The following is a 17718-nucleotide window of genomic DNA, read 5'->3' on the forward strand; positions in this document are numbered from 1 at the left end:
TGTTCAGCCAGCGTAACAACGGCCATAGCTAAGCAAAGGCTGTTTTTATACAGTGTGTTAACATAGCCTTAGAGTGTTGAGCCTCATCCCATCGGGTAACTATGTGAGATATCATATGTAGTAGCTCTTGGAAGGCACAAATTCTTCTTGTGGGAATCCACCCGACAAGGACTTCTCTAGATAAAAAAAAAAAAGTATTTCTAGTGTCCCCCCATGATTAACCCCTTAGCGACATCGGGCGCAAGTATACGCCCCCGCAGGGTGGGCTTTAACGCAAACGGGCGTATACTTACGCCCGATGTTTCCCCGATCGCTGTGTGTTCACACACAGCGGTCGGGGAAGATGGCCTGCTATAATGTATAGCAGGCAATCTCTGCTCGTCGGCACGGGGGGTGATTAACCCCTCCCATGCCGATGATAGCTGCTATATGCTGATCAATACAGATCAGCATATAGCAGCTGAAAACAGCTTTCCGGGTCATCGGTGACCCGGAAAGCAATGGCGATTGGCTGTCCCTTATTCCTATTTCAGGGATCACGTTGATCCAGGAGTCAGGAAGGAATTTTTCCCCTGTGATGAGGCTACTGTCGTCTGCCTCACAAGGGTTTTTTGCCTTCCTCTGGATCAACACAGGTTGAATTTGATGGACACCTGTCATTTTCAACCTTATAAAGTAATAATTGGCCTAATACCCCCAAATAAATTAATAATTGTCCCTTTTCCCCAGCTAAATAGGCATGTCCGCCATTCACATTACAGGATACCATGATGCAATTACAAAGCCTCTGTGCGGCCAGGACAGTAGGACCCCATTCTGGAAACTACACCCCATAAGGAATATAACGAGGGGGGCAGTGGGGATATGGCCCCCTGGTGACGGCCACATTTGGGCCATGAAAATGAAAAAAATATATATTTTTTATTTTCACGGCACATGTTCCACTTATGTGCCCGTCACTAGTGGGGTCCATATGCTCACTGTACCCCTTGTTGGATTCCTTATGGGGTGTAGTTTCCAGAATGGTGTCACTTGTGGGGGGTTTCTACTGTCCTGGCAGCACAGGAGCTTTTTAATTGCGACATAGCCTCCATCCTCCATTCCAGCCTCTAAATGGCGCTCTGTCCCTTTGGTGGCTTGCCCTGTGCCCATATGGCACATTATATCCACATGTGGGGTATTTTCGTACTCAGGGGAAATTACGCTACACGTTTTGTGTTCACTTTCTTTTTTAACCTCTTGTGGAAAAGGAAAAAATCAAGGCTAGACATTTAGTGTAAGAAATGTTTAATTTTTACACTAAATCATTGATCTTGTCTTGTTTTTTTTTTCATTTTTACAAGGGGTTAAAAGATAAAAAAAAACACTAAATGTGTAGCACAATTTCCCCTGAGTACGGAAATACCTGACATGTGGACATAAAGCGCCATGCTGGTGCAGGGTAAGCCTCCAAAGGGAAGGAGCGCCATTTGGTTTTTTGAGGCTGGATTTGGCTGGAATGGATTTCGAGGGGCCATGTTGCATTTAAAAGGCCCCTGTGTTGCCAAGACAGTTGAACCCCCCCACAAGTGACCCCATTATGGAAACTACACCCCTCAGGGAATGTAACAAGAGGTGTAGTGAGCATATGGACCCCACTGGTGACGGGCACAATATGGCGTGAAAATGAAATATTTCATTTTTTACACTATAGTGTTGGTTTAGCCTTAAATTTTTTATTTTCACAAGAGGTTAAAAGAGAAAAAAACACACAAAATGTGTAGAGCAATTCCCCCTGACTCCGTAAATACCCCACATGTGGACATAAAGCACCATGTGGGTGCAGGGCAAATCTCCGAAGGGAAGGAGCGCCATTTGGATTTTGGAGGCTGGATGTGGCCAGAATGGATAATGAACGCCATGTCGCATTTACAGAGCCCTCGTGCTGCCAAAACACTGGAAACCCCCCACAAGTGACCCCATTCTGGAAACGACACCCCTCAAGAAATCTAACAAGGGGTGCAGTGAGGATATGGACCCCTTGATGACGGCCACATTTGTGCCGTGAAAGTGAAAAAATGAAATTTTTCCCTTTCACGTCACATTGTTCCACATTTGTGCCCGTCACCAGTGGGGTCCATATGCTTACTGAACCCCTTGTTAGATTCCTTGAGGGGTGTAGTTTCCAGTATGGGGTCACTTGTGGGGGGTTTCCAGTGTTTTGGCAGCACAAGGGCTCTGTAAATGCGACATGACCCTTGAAATCCATTCCAGTAAAATCCATCTTGCAAAGGACAATTGGCGCTCCTTCCCTTTGGAGGCTCGTCCTGCGCCCGCTTGGCACTTTATGTCCACATGTGGGGTATTCCCGTACTCGGGAGAAACTGCGCTACAGGTTTGGTGTTTGTTTTTTTTTTCTTTTATCCCCTTGTAAAAATGAAAATTGAAGGCTAGAACAACATTTTAGTGTAAAAAATAGAATTTTTCCTTTTTTACACCACATTGTTCTGAAAATCTGTGAAGCACCTGTGGGGTCCAGATGCACCGCACCCCTTGTTACATTCCTTGAGGGGTGCAGTTTTCTAAATGGTGTCCCTTTAGGGGTGTTTTTAAGGTTTTGGCACCCCAGAGCCTCTGCCAACCTGAAATGGTACGGTCAAAAATGACCAAATATAACGGAGGCGTTGAAATTCACTAGGCGCTCCCTTATATCTGAGGCTTGTGGTTGCGTCAAATAGTGCAATAGGGCCACATATGGGGTATATCTATAAACTGCAGAAACAGAGCAATAAATATTGGGGTGCATTTCTCTGCTAGTAGGTTTATCATTATGAAAGTTATTGGATTACAATACAATCTCTGCACAGAAAATAAAAATTTTCAAATTTCTTACACACTTCACTTTTATTTCTGTGACTCCCCTAAAGGGTTTAATAACTTTCTGGATGTGCTTTTGCAGAGTTTTGGGGCTTTCTTACATACAGGCCCCTCAAATACACTTTGAACCTGAACAGGTCCCTAAAAATATCAGATTTTGAAATTTTACTGAAAATTTGGAAAATTGCTGCTAATGTTTTAAGCTTCCTATTGTCTAAAAAAAATGAAATATAGTTTAATAAAAGCTACAAACATAAAGTAGACATGTTGCTAATGCTATTTAATATATAATTTATGTGGCATATCCATTTTCTGTATAAGCAGAAAGGTTTCAAAGTTGGAAAAATGCATTTTTTTCACAATTTTTCACGTTATTTTGGTGTTTTTCATAAAGATTCGTTATGAGTATCGACTCCATTTTTCCAGAAATGTAAAGTACAATGTTTTACGAGAAAACAATCTCAGAATTGTCCGGATAGGTAAAAGCATCCCAGAAGTTATTAAAGAATAAAGTGACACTAGTCATATTCATAAAATTTGTCTCTGTCCTTAAGGCCATTTCAGGCTCTGTCCTTAAGGGGTTAATAAACAATTTGCTCTCAATGTATTATTTCTAGTGTCGATGTAGAGGTGTACACATGTTAAATTTCACCATTGAATGTATATCTTCTTTAGAATTTAGTGACTGTGCTACAAATCTGTCCTTTTGCTTATTTTATCTGGCGGTATATTGCCTTGAGTGCAGCCCTTTCAGCACAACATCCTTCATACATGGCATACTTTAATGCTAGCATCTATAAAATGTGACAGCACAATGTATGCTTAAATAAAGAATAAAGGTCTCATTAACTCAAGAAACAACTCTGTTTGATTTCGGTGAATATGATATATATATTCTCAGCTTATGGAATGACAACTAGTTTTTAATGCAATGAGCTGTTTTAAGCTCCTCGAGTTTGATTTAGCTTTTGTTTCTATTATTGGATGTTGGGTTGCATCGGATTGATAAGGGAGGCCGTTCTTATTGCTTGTTGTTTACTGTTTATAGTACTTTTAAAGGTAAATCCCTTCTCTGGATTTCCATGATCCAATGGTTACCTTAAAGGTCTAAAGCAGGGGTCTCCAAACTGCGGCCCTCCAGCTGTTGCAAAACTACATTTCCCATCATGCCTGGACAGCCAAATCCAATGTCCAATCCAATGTCCAGGCATCATGGGAGTTGTAGTTTCGCAACAGCTGGAGGCCCGCAGTTTGGAGAACCCTAAGAACCCTATTACAAGGCCCATCCCTGTTAATTACCTGCAAACCTTCAGTAGTTTGCCAAAGATCCTCTTTCCAGCCTTGCTTTGTGGTAGCTACACCCATAGGGTTGGATTTTCTTCTTTGGCAGGCCAAGCTCATGGCAGCGCAGGGCTCAACCTCCTTGACCCCACACCATTAGAATAAAATTTGTTTTTACAAATAACAGCCCTGACAGCCAAATGGGGCAGGGGATGGAATATTGCAAGCTACAGAACGGTAGCATCATTTTAATTTTTTTTATTTACTTGGTGGGGGTGGGGGGTACAGATTTATTTTAAAGGAACCACTTTAGGTGAAACCATCATCACTTTAATCTTGCCTGAACCACAAATTAAAGGGGGAGTCCGGCAATTTTTTTTAAGGTATTGTATTGCCACCTAAAAGGTATAAAAATTACCAATATACAGTTATTATGGGAAATGCTTATAAAGTGTTTGTTTTTTTTCCTGCACTTACTACTGCATCAAGGCTTCACTTCCTGGATAAAATGCTGATGTCAGTTCCTGGATAAAATGCTGATGTCACAACCTGACTCCCAGAGCTGCTGGAGAGGATGATGGCAGAGGGATGCTCAGTGTCCCTCCAGTGCCCTGTGTCCCTCAGTGTCCCCCTGCCATCATCCTCTCCAGCAACCACAGCCCGCACAGCTCTGGGAGTCGGGTTGTGCCATCATGATGTTATTCAGGAAGTGACATCACCATATTACCCAGGAAGTGACATCACCATGTTATCCAGGAAGTGACATCACCATATTATCCAGGAAGTGACATCACCATGTTATCCAGGAAGTGAAGCCTTGATGCAATAGTAAGTTCAGGGAAAAAAAAGCACTTTATAAGCATTTCCCATAATAAGTGTATATTGGTAATTTGTATAACTTATAGGGGGCAATACAATACAAAAAAAAGTCACCAGACATCTCATTTAATGAGGCCTGTTCTGACAGCTTTAATTGATTGATCTTCTCTGTACCTAAAAAAGGACAGATCAATCAGGGCTCATGGGCCAGGGAAAACCGCCAGGAACTGCTCTGATGACTTACTGTTCAGGCAGAAAGAAAATGATGACAGGTTAAACATATTCCCTCTACACTTAGTATTTTTAAAGTTGACCTTTTTGCGAAGAAAAGTAATTTGCTAAAACAGGTCAGGTCAGGAAAGTTTTTCTAAAAGAAAAAAAAAACTGTAATGAATTTCCTTCACATACTAATCTCTCATAACTATTTAAAAAAAAAACAACACAGTTGCTCCTTTTCATGTTCTTCTGAGGTGTAAGATCATGGAGCAAATCTATTCCTCTTCTTAGAACACATTGCCATGTAGCTTCCTCCATTATGGCTTTAAATATATTATAACTCTATTACCTTTTATACCTTAGGTGTCACTTTAGAATTGGATTCATGCCTTGACCCAGGCATACCAGTTAATGGTCATCGTCATGGAAAGCACTTTGGCATTGGCTCCTCCGTGACCTTTACTTGTGATGCTGGATACATTTTAAGTGATGATGAACCATTAGTTTGTGAAAGAAACCACCAATGGAACCATGCATTACCTAGCTGTGATGGTAAGTTGTATGGTGTTACCTAACTATATTATAATCGTCAAGATATATTGTTTAATATTGTTATGTAACTGCCTGTATAAAGAAAATATAGGATTTAGAATGATTTTCTACTTCAACCTACTAGATAAGTTGTTGCCCGATTCCATTTCTGTCTCTACATCTTGATGTTTAGTGATCTTGACACATGCAGGTTTGCAGCCCCGTCAACACTGTTCTTTAACCTCTGACACTTGCAGGCCCTGAATTCTGTCATCAAATTGGACCTCTGAAGGCCCACAGGCTGTCAACAACTTTACAGCTGACACAGGCAGACTAGTACCATCTGCAAGCCTTCCACACCGAGCATCTAACGCTGACATTTGTTGGCTTTCATTCTCGAAGGCTTTGCCTACTGTCATGACAAAGTTATTATTACCGAGCATAACTTATTCATATTCTTATTCAGTGTGTAACATTTTGTTAAGACATATTGAAAAATATACAGTTTTTTATATACATTTCTGTTGTATTTGCATGCTTTTGGGTTGAAAACTAAAGGGAAAAAAACTTTTTTTGTATGATCATCCTAGTGATTTATTGGTCTTAAAAAAAAGAATAAGAATTTCAATCTCCTAAATATTTGCTGTCTACACTCCCATTTTCTCTGTACAATATAGATAATTTAACTCCCTGTTGTATACAATGAAATCACTTTACTGAATATATTAGTAAGGAAATGGAATAGACTCTATGTGAACAAAAATCGGTTTGGCCAAGGGACCACTTGGTGATTTCTCTTGTGCTGTGAATGTTTATGAGCATGCTTCATAAATAAAGAATAACATCTCCAAATGAATAATTCAGGATGGCAGTTTAGCCTTTGCTTCCACTATGCACCTCTTCAGGGAAAGTCACATTTTGCTATTATATTAAAATCCACAGGTGTCAAGTTGAAAAATATAAATTTTTGCATATACTCTCTCTCTCTCTCTCTCTCTCTCTCTCTCACACACACACACATGTCACAATGAGGCTACAGCACTCCAAAATTCAAATCAGATGCTTTATTTAGCTCATAGGGTACAGCAGCGACGTTTCTGTTGAAAGGGAACTTTTTTTTAAAGAGAGAGAGAGAATTTGCTGCCGTGGCTTGGCAAGCAATTAAATGCAGATCTAATGGATCAATGCAGTACATATGTACTGCATTGATCTGTATAGTCAATCAAAGGCTGCTATGGGAACTAAGACAATGTATTAACAAATTCAAAAAAGTTTTTAAAAATATTAGTAAATCCTTCACATCGTAAATCACGCCACCTTTTTTTCATTCTTTAAATTGAAAAAAAGGAAACTCTTTTTTTACATATTTGGTATCATTGCTAGTGATGAGTGAACATGTTCATAATTGTTCGTAGGAACTTGACGCTAATTTTTCAAGTTCGCCGATCATTAACAATTAGTTCGATGATCGAAATGGTTATAAAGATCATTTTCGAACATATACGAACATGTGAACGTTTATTTTGCGATGTACGCAACTGCACAATTTACACTTTTCACCTGATAATCTGTACCCATATGCGTAGACCGAAACATATAGGAAGGCATTTATTACGTCCAGCGTTTTTTACGCCGGACGTAAAAATGCCCCCGCAGCTCCGGCGCTACGGAGATTTATGTAGAGGCGGACTGCCTCTACATAAATCCCGTGCGCGCCGTTGCGCACCGCCGAAAACCTACGCCAGCTGAGGACTGGAGTAGGTTTTCGGCGTACATTTTGGCGGAACGGATGGTAAATCGCGTGGACTCTGAGTCCGCGCCCTCCGTTCCGCCCACTTTCCGCCCCTTTTCCGCCCCCTTTCCGCCCCCTGGCGTACTCTGCGGAAAGTGCCGATTTGCGAATATTTTATTCGCAAATCGGCCATTTGCACATAAAAAAATACGCAAATCGGCACTTTCCGCCGTAAATCATCCATTCACCGGATGATACATGTGGCCCATAGTGATCAAAAAGTCAAATATGTTGGTGTGGTACAGGTAAAAACTACAGATTATAGTGCAAAAATTTATTTTGCCCCATAAACCAAAAATGATAAGCACATGTTAATTTGAAAAAAAAGTTAAAAAACATTTTAAAAGCGGCAAAATAAAAGTTACATAAATTGGATATTGTTGTAATCATACTGACTAGAGGAATATTGATAACATTTCAGTTTTAGCACATACCGAATGATGTAAAAACAATTTTTTGCAATTTCACCTCCCAAATATATTTTATTTATTTATTTATTTATCTATTTATTGTAGGGAAAAAGGAAGAGTATGGCTATGTTCACACAACATTTTTTTCAGCTACATTTAAAATGACGTCCGTCATTTTTAGTTTAAAATAATGGACATCCTTTAGCTGTCTGGCCTCCCCTTAGTGCAATGACTGGTATTTGTATATTATTTTACTTTGGGTTTACTCATTGGCCTTTAGGTGTGTCTTAATTGAAAATTCCATTGAATTTAATAGTAAAAACGTAGAAAGAACAGTGACAGTGAGTGAACAACCGATAAAAAATGTCTGTGGTAAAAACGTCCGTTATTCAATACATTGTGTGCATTGGACGTCCATCTTTCCATTGACTTTAATGCATCGCCATAGCAGTCAGTTAAATCGCGGCAAAAACTGAGGTAATTTTAGATGGCAAAATCAGCCGCCTTTTTACTGTTTTTGACGTTGTGTGAACATAGCCTATCACTGCAAAGTACAATTTGTGTTACAAAAATATGTCAGTAGATGAAAAAAATTAAGAAATTTGGCTTTAAAAAAAAAAAAATCAGCTGCATCATTCAGGGTTAAGACACAAGTCATATCACTAGGATTTCAAACAACACAAAGCACGGATTAGCCAGCTGTAAGAGAACTTGTATTCCTAGCTGATAACGTAAGAATTTCACACTTGACTTGAAAATACTCAGCTACATTGTCTTTATTTTGTAAGAAAAAGATTTCAGTGCAATGCAAATCTATCAAACCAGGATTTGGTGTACATTAAAATAAGCGCTATGAGTCAGGGCCTTAGAGCCTGGAACCCGTAAATGGTCTCTGTATGCGTGGATAATGTATATTAATAAATCCTGGTATTATGGGAACACACTCTGCTGGAATTATTTCTCATGTGGAATATCACTAGACGCTGATATGATAAGAATGCTGATAGGCAGAGTTTGGTAGAAGTAGAACATTTTTATATTACTTCTATTTATGTCAGTTTAGTAATGTAGATACAACTCTCAAGACTTTGGTTTCTATACAAGTCCATTTTCCTTCTAAATCTTTAAATATCTGAAAATTTTAACTTTCAGTCCTGTGTTCGGTAGCTCTATAACATAACAAGCTTATTATTGTTATTATTATTATTATTATTATTATTATTATTATTATCATTATTATTATTTATTTATTTTTATTTTGTCCCCTAGACGACCAAGGATGTACCTGTACGTCTTGGATGCCTGTCCCCAGACGTGTGCATTGGACGTCCGTCTTCCCATTGACTTCAATGCATTGCCATTGCAGTCAGTTAAATCGTGGCAAAAACAGACGTTATTTTAAATATGAAAACCGGCCACCTTTTTAATATGTTTGATGTTGTGTGAACATAGCCTACATATAAAAAAAATTATAAAAAGTGATAATAACGTGAGATTTACACAAATATGGTATTAATAAAAACTAGAGATCATGGCGAAAAAAATGACACCTCATACAGCCCCGTATGTAAAAAACTAAAACCATTATAAGAATCACAATAGGGCCATTTTATTAATAATTAATTACAAAAACAAAAGAATTTAATTTAAAAAACAATAACAATAAAACATTAGAAAATCTGTGTAAACCTGCATATGGTTGTGTTCAAACTGAACTATACAATACTGGCATCTGTCCCTTTTACCATATAGTGCATTACGTAGACACAGGAACCCCCCCCCCCCCCCCCAAAAAAAAAAAAAAAAGTTACAATACTGCATTCTTTTTTCCAATTTCACCAGTTTATATTTTCATAAATAATATTTTGGAGGTTCCATCATACATGTTATGGTAGAATGAAAGACACCATTACAAAGTACAACTACTCCTGTAAAAAAACAACAAGCCCCCACATGGCCTTGTAGATAGAAAACTGAAAGTGCTAGAGCTCTTAGAAGGGAAGGAGGAAAAAATGAAAGTGTAAAAATGAAAATTGGCGCGGTCCACTGGGTCATTTTGGGCTTGGTCCTCAAAGGGTTAAGCACAAGTAAAAAAAAAATAAAGTATTTTTAAACATAAGTAAAAACACTGGGGTAACATCTAAAATAGGAGTATCTGACAGGAGTATCTACAGTTGTTAAGACTTACGGACTCAGAGACCTTAATTCTGGAATAATGTTCAATACATGGGAACTCTCCCTGTCATAATTTGAACAAACTGGATATCATCATGACCGGTTTTAGAGAGGAAGATGTGGCGGTTGAACACACTGAACATACTGTAGTTAACGCTCTTTTATTTTACCTCTAACACGGTTACTGTGCTCAATGGAACCATATGGGAATTTTATATAGCACCCTTCGGAAAATGTATTGCAAGACAAAGAAGAGAAAATGTAGCGTGAAATAAAAACAAACACAATTCTTTGTGCCGGGTTTGTTTTTATGGTGTTTACTCTCTTAAGTGTCTGTGGGAATTTTTGCCCACTCATCCAGAAGAGCCTTTGTGAGGTCAGACACTGATGTTGGATGACAGGGACTGTCTCACAATCTCCATTCTAGTTCTTCCCAAAGGTATTCCATGGGGTTGCCGTCAGGGCTCTGTGTGGTGAAGTCAATTGATTAACACACAGTTCACCCAACCGTTCCTTTATAGACCTTGCCTTGTGCACTGGAGCACAGTCATGCTGGAACAGAAATTGGCCGAATCCAAACTATTCCCACAAAGCTGGTAGCATACAACTGTCCAAAATGTCATGATATGCTGAAACAATGGGGCCTAGTCCAACCACTAAAGAAGAAGCCAAATTATTATTTCTCCTCCACCAAACTTCTCCTCCTATCACAATAATACAGTATAGGATTCACTTTGAAATGATGATAATTCACCTAAAAATCATTTTTTGCTCTACTGCAGTATAAGGCTATGTTCACACAACGTCAACCATATTGAAAAGGCGGACAATTTTGATATTTAAAATAAAGTCCGTTTTTGCCACGATTTGACTGACTGCAATGGTAATGCATTGAAGTCAATGGGAAGACGAAAGTCCATTACACACAGTGTATTGAATAACGGACGTTTTTGCCGTCAAAATAATGAACATGATCATTATTTTCGGACGCCTTTTGCAAACAGCGGATGTTTTTTATTCGTTGTTCACACACAGTTTTTCTTTTGTCTCCGTTCTTTCTCTGTTTTTACTATTAAATTCAATGGACTTTTCAATTAAGCCGCATCCAAAGTCCAATTAGTAACCCCAAGGTAGATTAATGTACCAACAGCCATCATTGCTCTAAGGGGAGGCCAGACAAGTAAATGAAGTCCATCATTTTAGACTCAAAATAACGGACATCATTTTAAGCAGAGCTGAAAAAACGTGTGATCATAGCCTAAATGATTAAATAATTAAAGGAAGCTTTTACAAAGTCCATTTGGTTTGGCAAAACAAGCCCTTAAATGGCTTTGTAGATGGAAAAATAAAAGCTATGGCTCCTACAAGAAAACATTAAAATGTAATAATAATAATAATAATAATAATAATAATAATAATAATAATAATAATAATAATAATTATTATTATTAATATTATTATTATTATTATTATTATTATTATTATTATTTCTAGGGTTCTTAAGGGGTTAAAAAGAAGCATAGATGTGGTTTTTTTTTTTGCTGAATACACAGGGCTGACAACACAGTGAAATCTGGATCTCCAGATTCTAAGACCACTATGATTACTAAAAGGAAGAGTTAACATGTGTATCCTAGGTATTCCGGGTTTGATTCTCCCCCACTTTTCCTACCTCTTAGGGTGGGTTCACACTGTGGAATCTGCACGGATAATTGACATGTCAATTCTTTTGGTGGGCAGCAGAATCCGCAGAAAACGCCGGACTTAATAAATGTCCCCCAATATGTTGTCAGAAAATGGCCTGTTGTTTAAATAATGTTTTAGGTTAAGCATTTTAAAGGGAATATGTCATAAGAAAATGGCTTCTTGTTAAAATAATGTTAAACATATATTAACCCCTTCAAGACAGAGCCCTTTGATGCACAAAAGTCCAGGTCAGACTAATGCAATGTTCCTCCCCGCCTTCTAAGAGCCATAGCGCTTTTATTTTTCCACCTACAGGGCTGGTTGGGGTGTCATTTTTTGCGCCATGATCTCTAATTTTGTTAATATCATATTGGTGTAAGGCTAGGTTCACACTGCGATTTTGCAATCCGTTTTTTTAATCCTTTTTTTTGCAAAAAAGGGATGAAAAAAATGCAAGTATTTGTGTGCATCTGTTTTGATCCGTTTTTTTTTACGGACACAAAAGTAGTCAGCTACGTTTTTGTGTCCGTAAAAAATGGAAGTCAATGGGAAAACGGATGCACACAAATGCATCCCTTTTTTTTATCAGTTTGCAAAAAACTGATGAAAAAAACATATTGCAAAAACGCAGTGTGAACCTAGCCTAACAGAAAATTTTGATCGCTTTTTATGATTTTTTTTTTCTGATATATAATTTATTAAAATCAGCAATCCTGGTGTGTTTCCCCCCCCCCCCCCCCCGTTTACGCTGTTCACCGTGCGGGAACAATAATTTTATATTTTAATAGATCGGACAATTCCGCACGCTACGATAATATGTTTATTTATTTATTTTTTAAAAATATTTTTATTTTTATAATGGGCAAGAGGGTATTTTAAACTTTTATTGGGAGGAGAGGTTTATAAAGGTTTTTTAATACTTTTAAAAACTTTTTACACTTTTATCACAGTAAAATATGCAATCATTAGATTGCACTTACTGTTCTATGCTATGCCATAGCATAGCATAGATCAGTGTTATCGGTGATCTATGCATAGAGCCTGCCTGAGAGCAGACTCTATACATGGATTGCCAATCCAACAGGATGGCGGTAAGTGACTTACCCCCACCTATTGGCACAAGCAATAGGGACCCCCACAGCATGACTCCGACCCCCGGATCTGTCACTGAGTACCATAAACGACGTTTAAGGGGTTAATGAGATGCAGCTGCGGGATGGCAGCTGCCTCTTATCACCTCCGGCCCCGGACACACAGATGTGTGCAGAACCACTCTTACTGCAGCTGTCCTAAACACATCAGAAGCCTACTGCACGGGGTATGTGCAGTAGGAACGTATATATGTGTTACTGACCGGAAGGAGTTAAACATATTTATTAAGAATTTTTGGTGGTGTTTTTTTTTTTTTTCTCTTATATTTACATTTTACATTTTATAAATTATAAAATAATTTCGAAATTTTGCAGAGACTTCCTGTACTGTCTGTGGTGATAAGAGGAGGCAGCTGTAAAGTGATCTGTACAGCATTGCAGCAACATGTGACACCAGTAGATAAGGGAGACAAAAGCAGCTCCCTGTGGCATGACCTCTTCACAGGTCACAGAGCGCGCTCACTAATGTTTCACAGTAGTCTCAAGGGCATAGCTCCTGTCTATTGACGTCTATGTCCGTGAGGCTTGCTGTAAAGCACGTCACTAAGGATTGTTACAAATATCTCAAGAGGCAGCCCCCATAACAATGTACCAAAAGTAAAATAAAAACTCAGTCAGAAATTAGAAACCGTTTAGGGGGGAAAAAACGTTTTAGTATCTGATTTTGATCAGTAAAAGAAAATATAGGCGGCACATTCTCTTGTGTCACAAACTAGAAGGGGAGGCTATTAAAACTAAAGAACTTAAGGAACTTGGTGCTCTGCAGGATGCTACAGTTGCTTCTCTTCCCTATATGAAAAAGTAATGGGTTTTTTTTTCCCTTTTTTTTCTAGCTTTATGTGGTGGATACATTCATGGAAAGAGTGGGACAATCCTTTCACCAGGTTTTCCTGACTTTTACCCTAATTCTTTAAATTGTACATGGACAATTGAAGTATCACATGGTAAAGGTATGTAATATACTGCATAATATTTATATAAGGCATATAGGTAAGCGTTATTTTACATAGCATTTAGTGGCAGATAGAAAAGCTTAAAGGGGTACTCCAGCAAAAAAAAAATTTTTCAAATCAACTGGTGTCAGAAAGTTATATAGATTTGTAATTTACTTGTATTAAAAAAATCTCAAGTCTTCCCATACTTATAAGCTGCTGTATGTCATGTACTAAATGTTGTTTTAATTTCAGTCTGACACAGCACTCTCTGCTGACATCTCTGGCCGAGACAGGAACTGTTCAAAGCAGAAGAGGCTTTCTATGAAGATTCAAAGAAAACTGAGACAGAGTTCCTGTCTCAGCGAGAGATTTTTGCAGAGAGCACTGTGTCAGACTGAAAATAAAACAACATTTCCTGCACGACATACAGCAGATAATAAGTATGGGAAGACTTGAGATTTTTTAATAGAAGTAAATTATAAATCGATATAACTTTCTGATATCAGTTGATTTGAAAGAAAAATAGTTTTGCTGGACAACCCCTTTAATGATGATAATCAGCCTGTTAAAAAAGGACAAATATCAGCAGATGAATGAGAAATTACTAGTTTTTTTCTTGCTGATCGAATATTTTGTGCGGGTATTTAAATCATTGCTAGTTGTCCTCACACCTTCCTCTGTAACTGGGAATGTGTGGCCTACTATGATAAAGTTAAAGGGACACTCCGGCAAATTTGTTTTCCTTTCAAATCAGCTGGCTTCAGAAAGTTGTATAGGTTCGTAATATACTTCTATTTAAAAATCTCAAGTCTTCCATTACTTATCAGCTGCTGTATGTCACACAGAAAGTGGTGTATTCTTTCTAGTTGCCACCTCTGTCCATGTCAGGAACTGTCCAGAAGTTTTCTATAAGGATTTGCTACTGCATTGGACAGTTCCTGACATGGACAGAAGTGGCAGCAGAAAGCACTGTGTCAGACTGGAAAGAATACATCACTTCTTGGAGGGGCATACAGCAGCTGATAAATACTGGAAGACTGGAGATTTTTAAATAGAAATACAATACGAATCAATATAACTTTCTAAAACCAGTTGATTTAAAAGAAAATTATTTTCACCGGAGTATCCCTTTAATACGCCACATGGATGATTCAGCAAAGTGCATGCTCATATACTTTAGAGTTCCAGGATGGTTGGACGGCATCTAATTACTGCAATGAAGCGATGCAGTAACACAATGAAACAATGTTTCACTTTGAAGTGATCAATTTCTGTAAAAAAATGATGTATTCACATTGCATTTTCATTGTGTTACTGCATGTAAAAGGGTTTTAAAGGGGTTATCCGGTGCTACAAAACATGGACACTTTCTTTCAGAGACAGCACCACTCTTGTCTGTAGTTTAGGTGGGGTTTGCAATTAAGCTCCATTCACTTCAATGGAACTGAGCAGCAAAACCCCTCCCAAGCTGGAGACAAGAGCAATGCTGTCTCTGGAAGAAAGTGGCCATGTTTTTGTAGCGCTTGATAACCCCTTTAATTGAAGGAGCTACAGACTACAAAACCAATGGGAGGGATTTACCTTTATGGCATGGGACATGGGGGTGGGGATTTAGGTAAGATATATCCACTGTATGTGTAGTCTGATCCTGCAGTGGTGTGTATCACTGTACCTTGTGATGTCTGTTTATTCATGCCATTGCATTGTAATGTATTCCTAATGTATATCTTGCTGTTTCAGGTGTGCAGCTGATATTTCACACCTTTCACCTTGAAAGTTCTCATGACTATCTGTTAATAACTGAGGATGGAAGTTTTATTCATCCAGTGGCTAGACTGACTGGTTCAGTTTTACCACCCACCATAAAAGCTGGACTTTTTGGCAATTTTACAGCCCAACTTCGTTTTATATCAGATTTTTCTATCTCGTATGAAGGATTTAACATTACATTTTCCGGTAAGAAAATTCTCTGCATTACAAATGTTTTGAAAAATAAATAAATTCGATAAGAAAAACTAAATTATATTACATTATTAATATAATTATATTACACTACCCCTATACTGCCTATTAAATGATTGAGAAAGCTGTTTGCAATGCATTTTAGGCTACCCTAAGGTCACGTGATTTGTCTTCCTTCTCCACCTTCCTTCTTTATCAGGTTAAAGTTCACGCCGCATATTTGTCAAAGCTCGGACTGAACTTAGGTTCAACTGGTTTGGTTTACTCGTTAGTAGTCATTTAAGATTAAAGGCTCATTGGTGTATATTAAAAGTTTGAGAACATGTTGGATATGTCAAAAAACATGTTCCCTTGCCTGCCTTACCTTTCCTTAAAGCGACTCTGTACCCACAATTTGTCCCCCCAAAACCACTTGTACCTTCGGATAGCTGCTTTTAATCCAAGATCTGTCCTGGGGTCCGTTCGGCAGGTGATGCAGTTATTGTCCTAAAAAACAACTTTTGAAGTTGCAGCCCTGTGTCACACCTGGCATGGCCTAAAGTGTCTGTGCATTAGGCTGGCACAACCTCTCCATTCCTCCTCCCTGCCCTCTTAATAATTAGGAATGCTCCAGGCAGAATTTCTCCTATTCATCGTCTGTGAGAACACGGCACATGGGCTGGATCGTTAAGGCACCTGTGCAGTGTTCACTGCAGAGGAATAGGAAAAGTCCAACCAGTGGCATTCCTAATGATGAGGAGGGGGGGAGGGGTGGTGCAAACTTAAGGCACAGATACTCTAGGCCATTCCAGTTTGGCACAGGGCTGCAAGTTTAAAAGTTGTTTTTTAGGACAATAACTGCATCACCTGCTGAATGGACCCCAGAACAGATCTTGGATTAAAAGCAGCTATCTGAAAGGTACAATCGGTTTGGGGGGGGGGGGGGCAGATTGTGGGTACAGAGTCACTTTAAAGTCCAGAAAGTAAGACTTCTAGAAAATGGAGTTACCAGTCTCTAGTAAGAAGACCAAGGAAATGTTTTCAGATTGATACATATATCCATGCTGTCAGTTTCCATATCACAGACCAGTACATACTTACCTTGTGCACTGCTGCTTTGATCCGGTATCCTGTTCTCCAGCTTTCCTGTTCAACTGCTGTATCTTCAGATGGCCGCCACCTCCAGAATGATTGACAGCTGGAGGAGGAAGAGCCTGAAGACACATTGGCTGGACAGAGGAGCCAGAGAACAGGATGTTGAATCATAGCAGCAGCCCATTAGGTAAGTACGTAATGCTATGTGAACTGGAAACTGACAGCACAGATATATGTATATCCACGCTTTCAGTTTCCATGGCTGCACAAACCCAGTTCAATGTAAAGATCACAGTAGACCTGCCTTGAACATTGAAATGTGCTTACAATAAAAATTAATTGGTTATTGAATGATGAGCTGATAAGAAGGATGCACTTTATATCTTTAGATGGTAAAGATGTATATTTCTCTACTTTAATAGATATGTGTGCTCTTTTATGTTCACATGATCTTCATATAATTACTGTGGTTTCCTCTTTTTTCCCTGGTTTGTGTAGAGTATGACTTGGAGCCTTGTGATGATCCCGGGGTGCCTGCATTTAGTAGAAGAATAGGCTTCCATTTTGGTGTTGGAGATACTCTAAGCTTTTCCTGTTTTCCGGGATATCGTTTGGAGGGTGCCAATAGACTCACCTGCTTGGGAGGTGGCCGGAGAGTGTGGAGTACACCTCTTCCAAGGTGTGTGGGTAGGTGGTCACATGCTTTCATTTCATTCATCAAATCTTTACTGAGATAAGTTTTATTTTTCTTCTGATATTAGAAAGAGTGTAGGATAGCAGTAGAGATGAGCGAACTGGGTTCGGGTTCGAGTCGATCCGAACCCGAACGT

General features: G+C 38.8%; 1 protein-coding gene across 1 annotated transcript in view; it reads left to right on the top strand.

Moving 5' to 3' along the window:
* The window catches only part of CSMD1 (CUB and Sushi multiple domains 1), a 946348-nt gene that overhangs the window by 639201 nt on the left and 289429 nt on the right, over positions 1-17718 (top strand). The window contains exons 18-21 of the mRNA XM_069973446.1: positions 5536-5724; positions 13751-13867; positions 15593-15808; positions 17387-17575. Coding sequence (XP_069829547.1) covers positions 5536-5724; positions 13751-13867; positions 15593-15808; positions 17387-17575 — 711 coding nt within the window. The remainder of the gene's footprint in view (positions 1-5535; positions 5725-13750; positions 13868-15592; positions 15809-17386; positions 17576-17718) is intronic.

Source organism: Dendropsophus ebraccatus, chromosome 6 (genome assembly GCF_027789765.1).
Source record: "Dendropsophus ebraccatus isolate aDenEbr1 chromosome 6, aDenEbr1.pat, whole genome shotgun sequence".
Classification (NCBI taxonomy): Eukaryota; Metazoa; Chordata; class Amphibia; order Anura; family Hylidae; genus Dendropsophus; species Dendropsophus ebraccatus.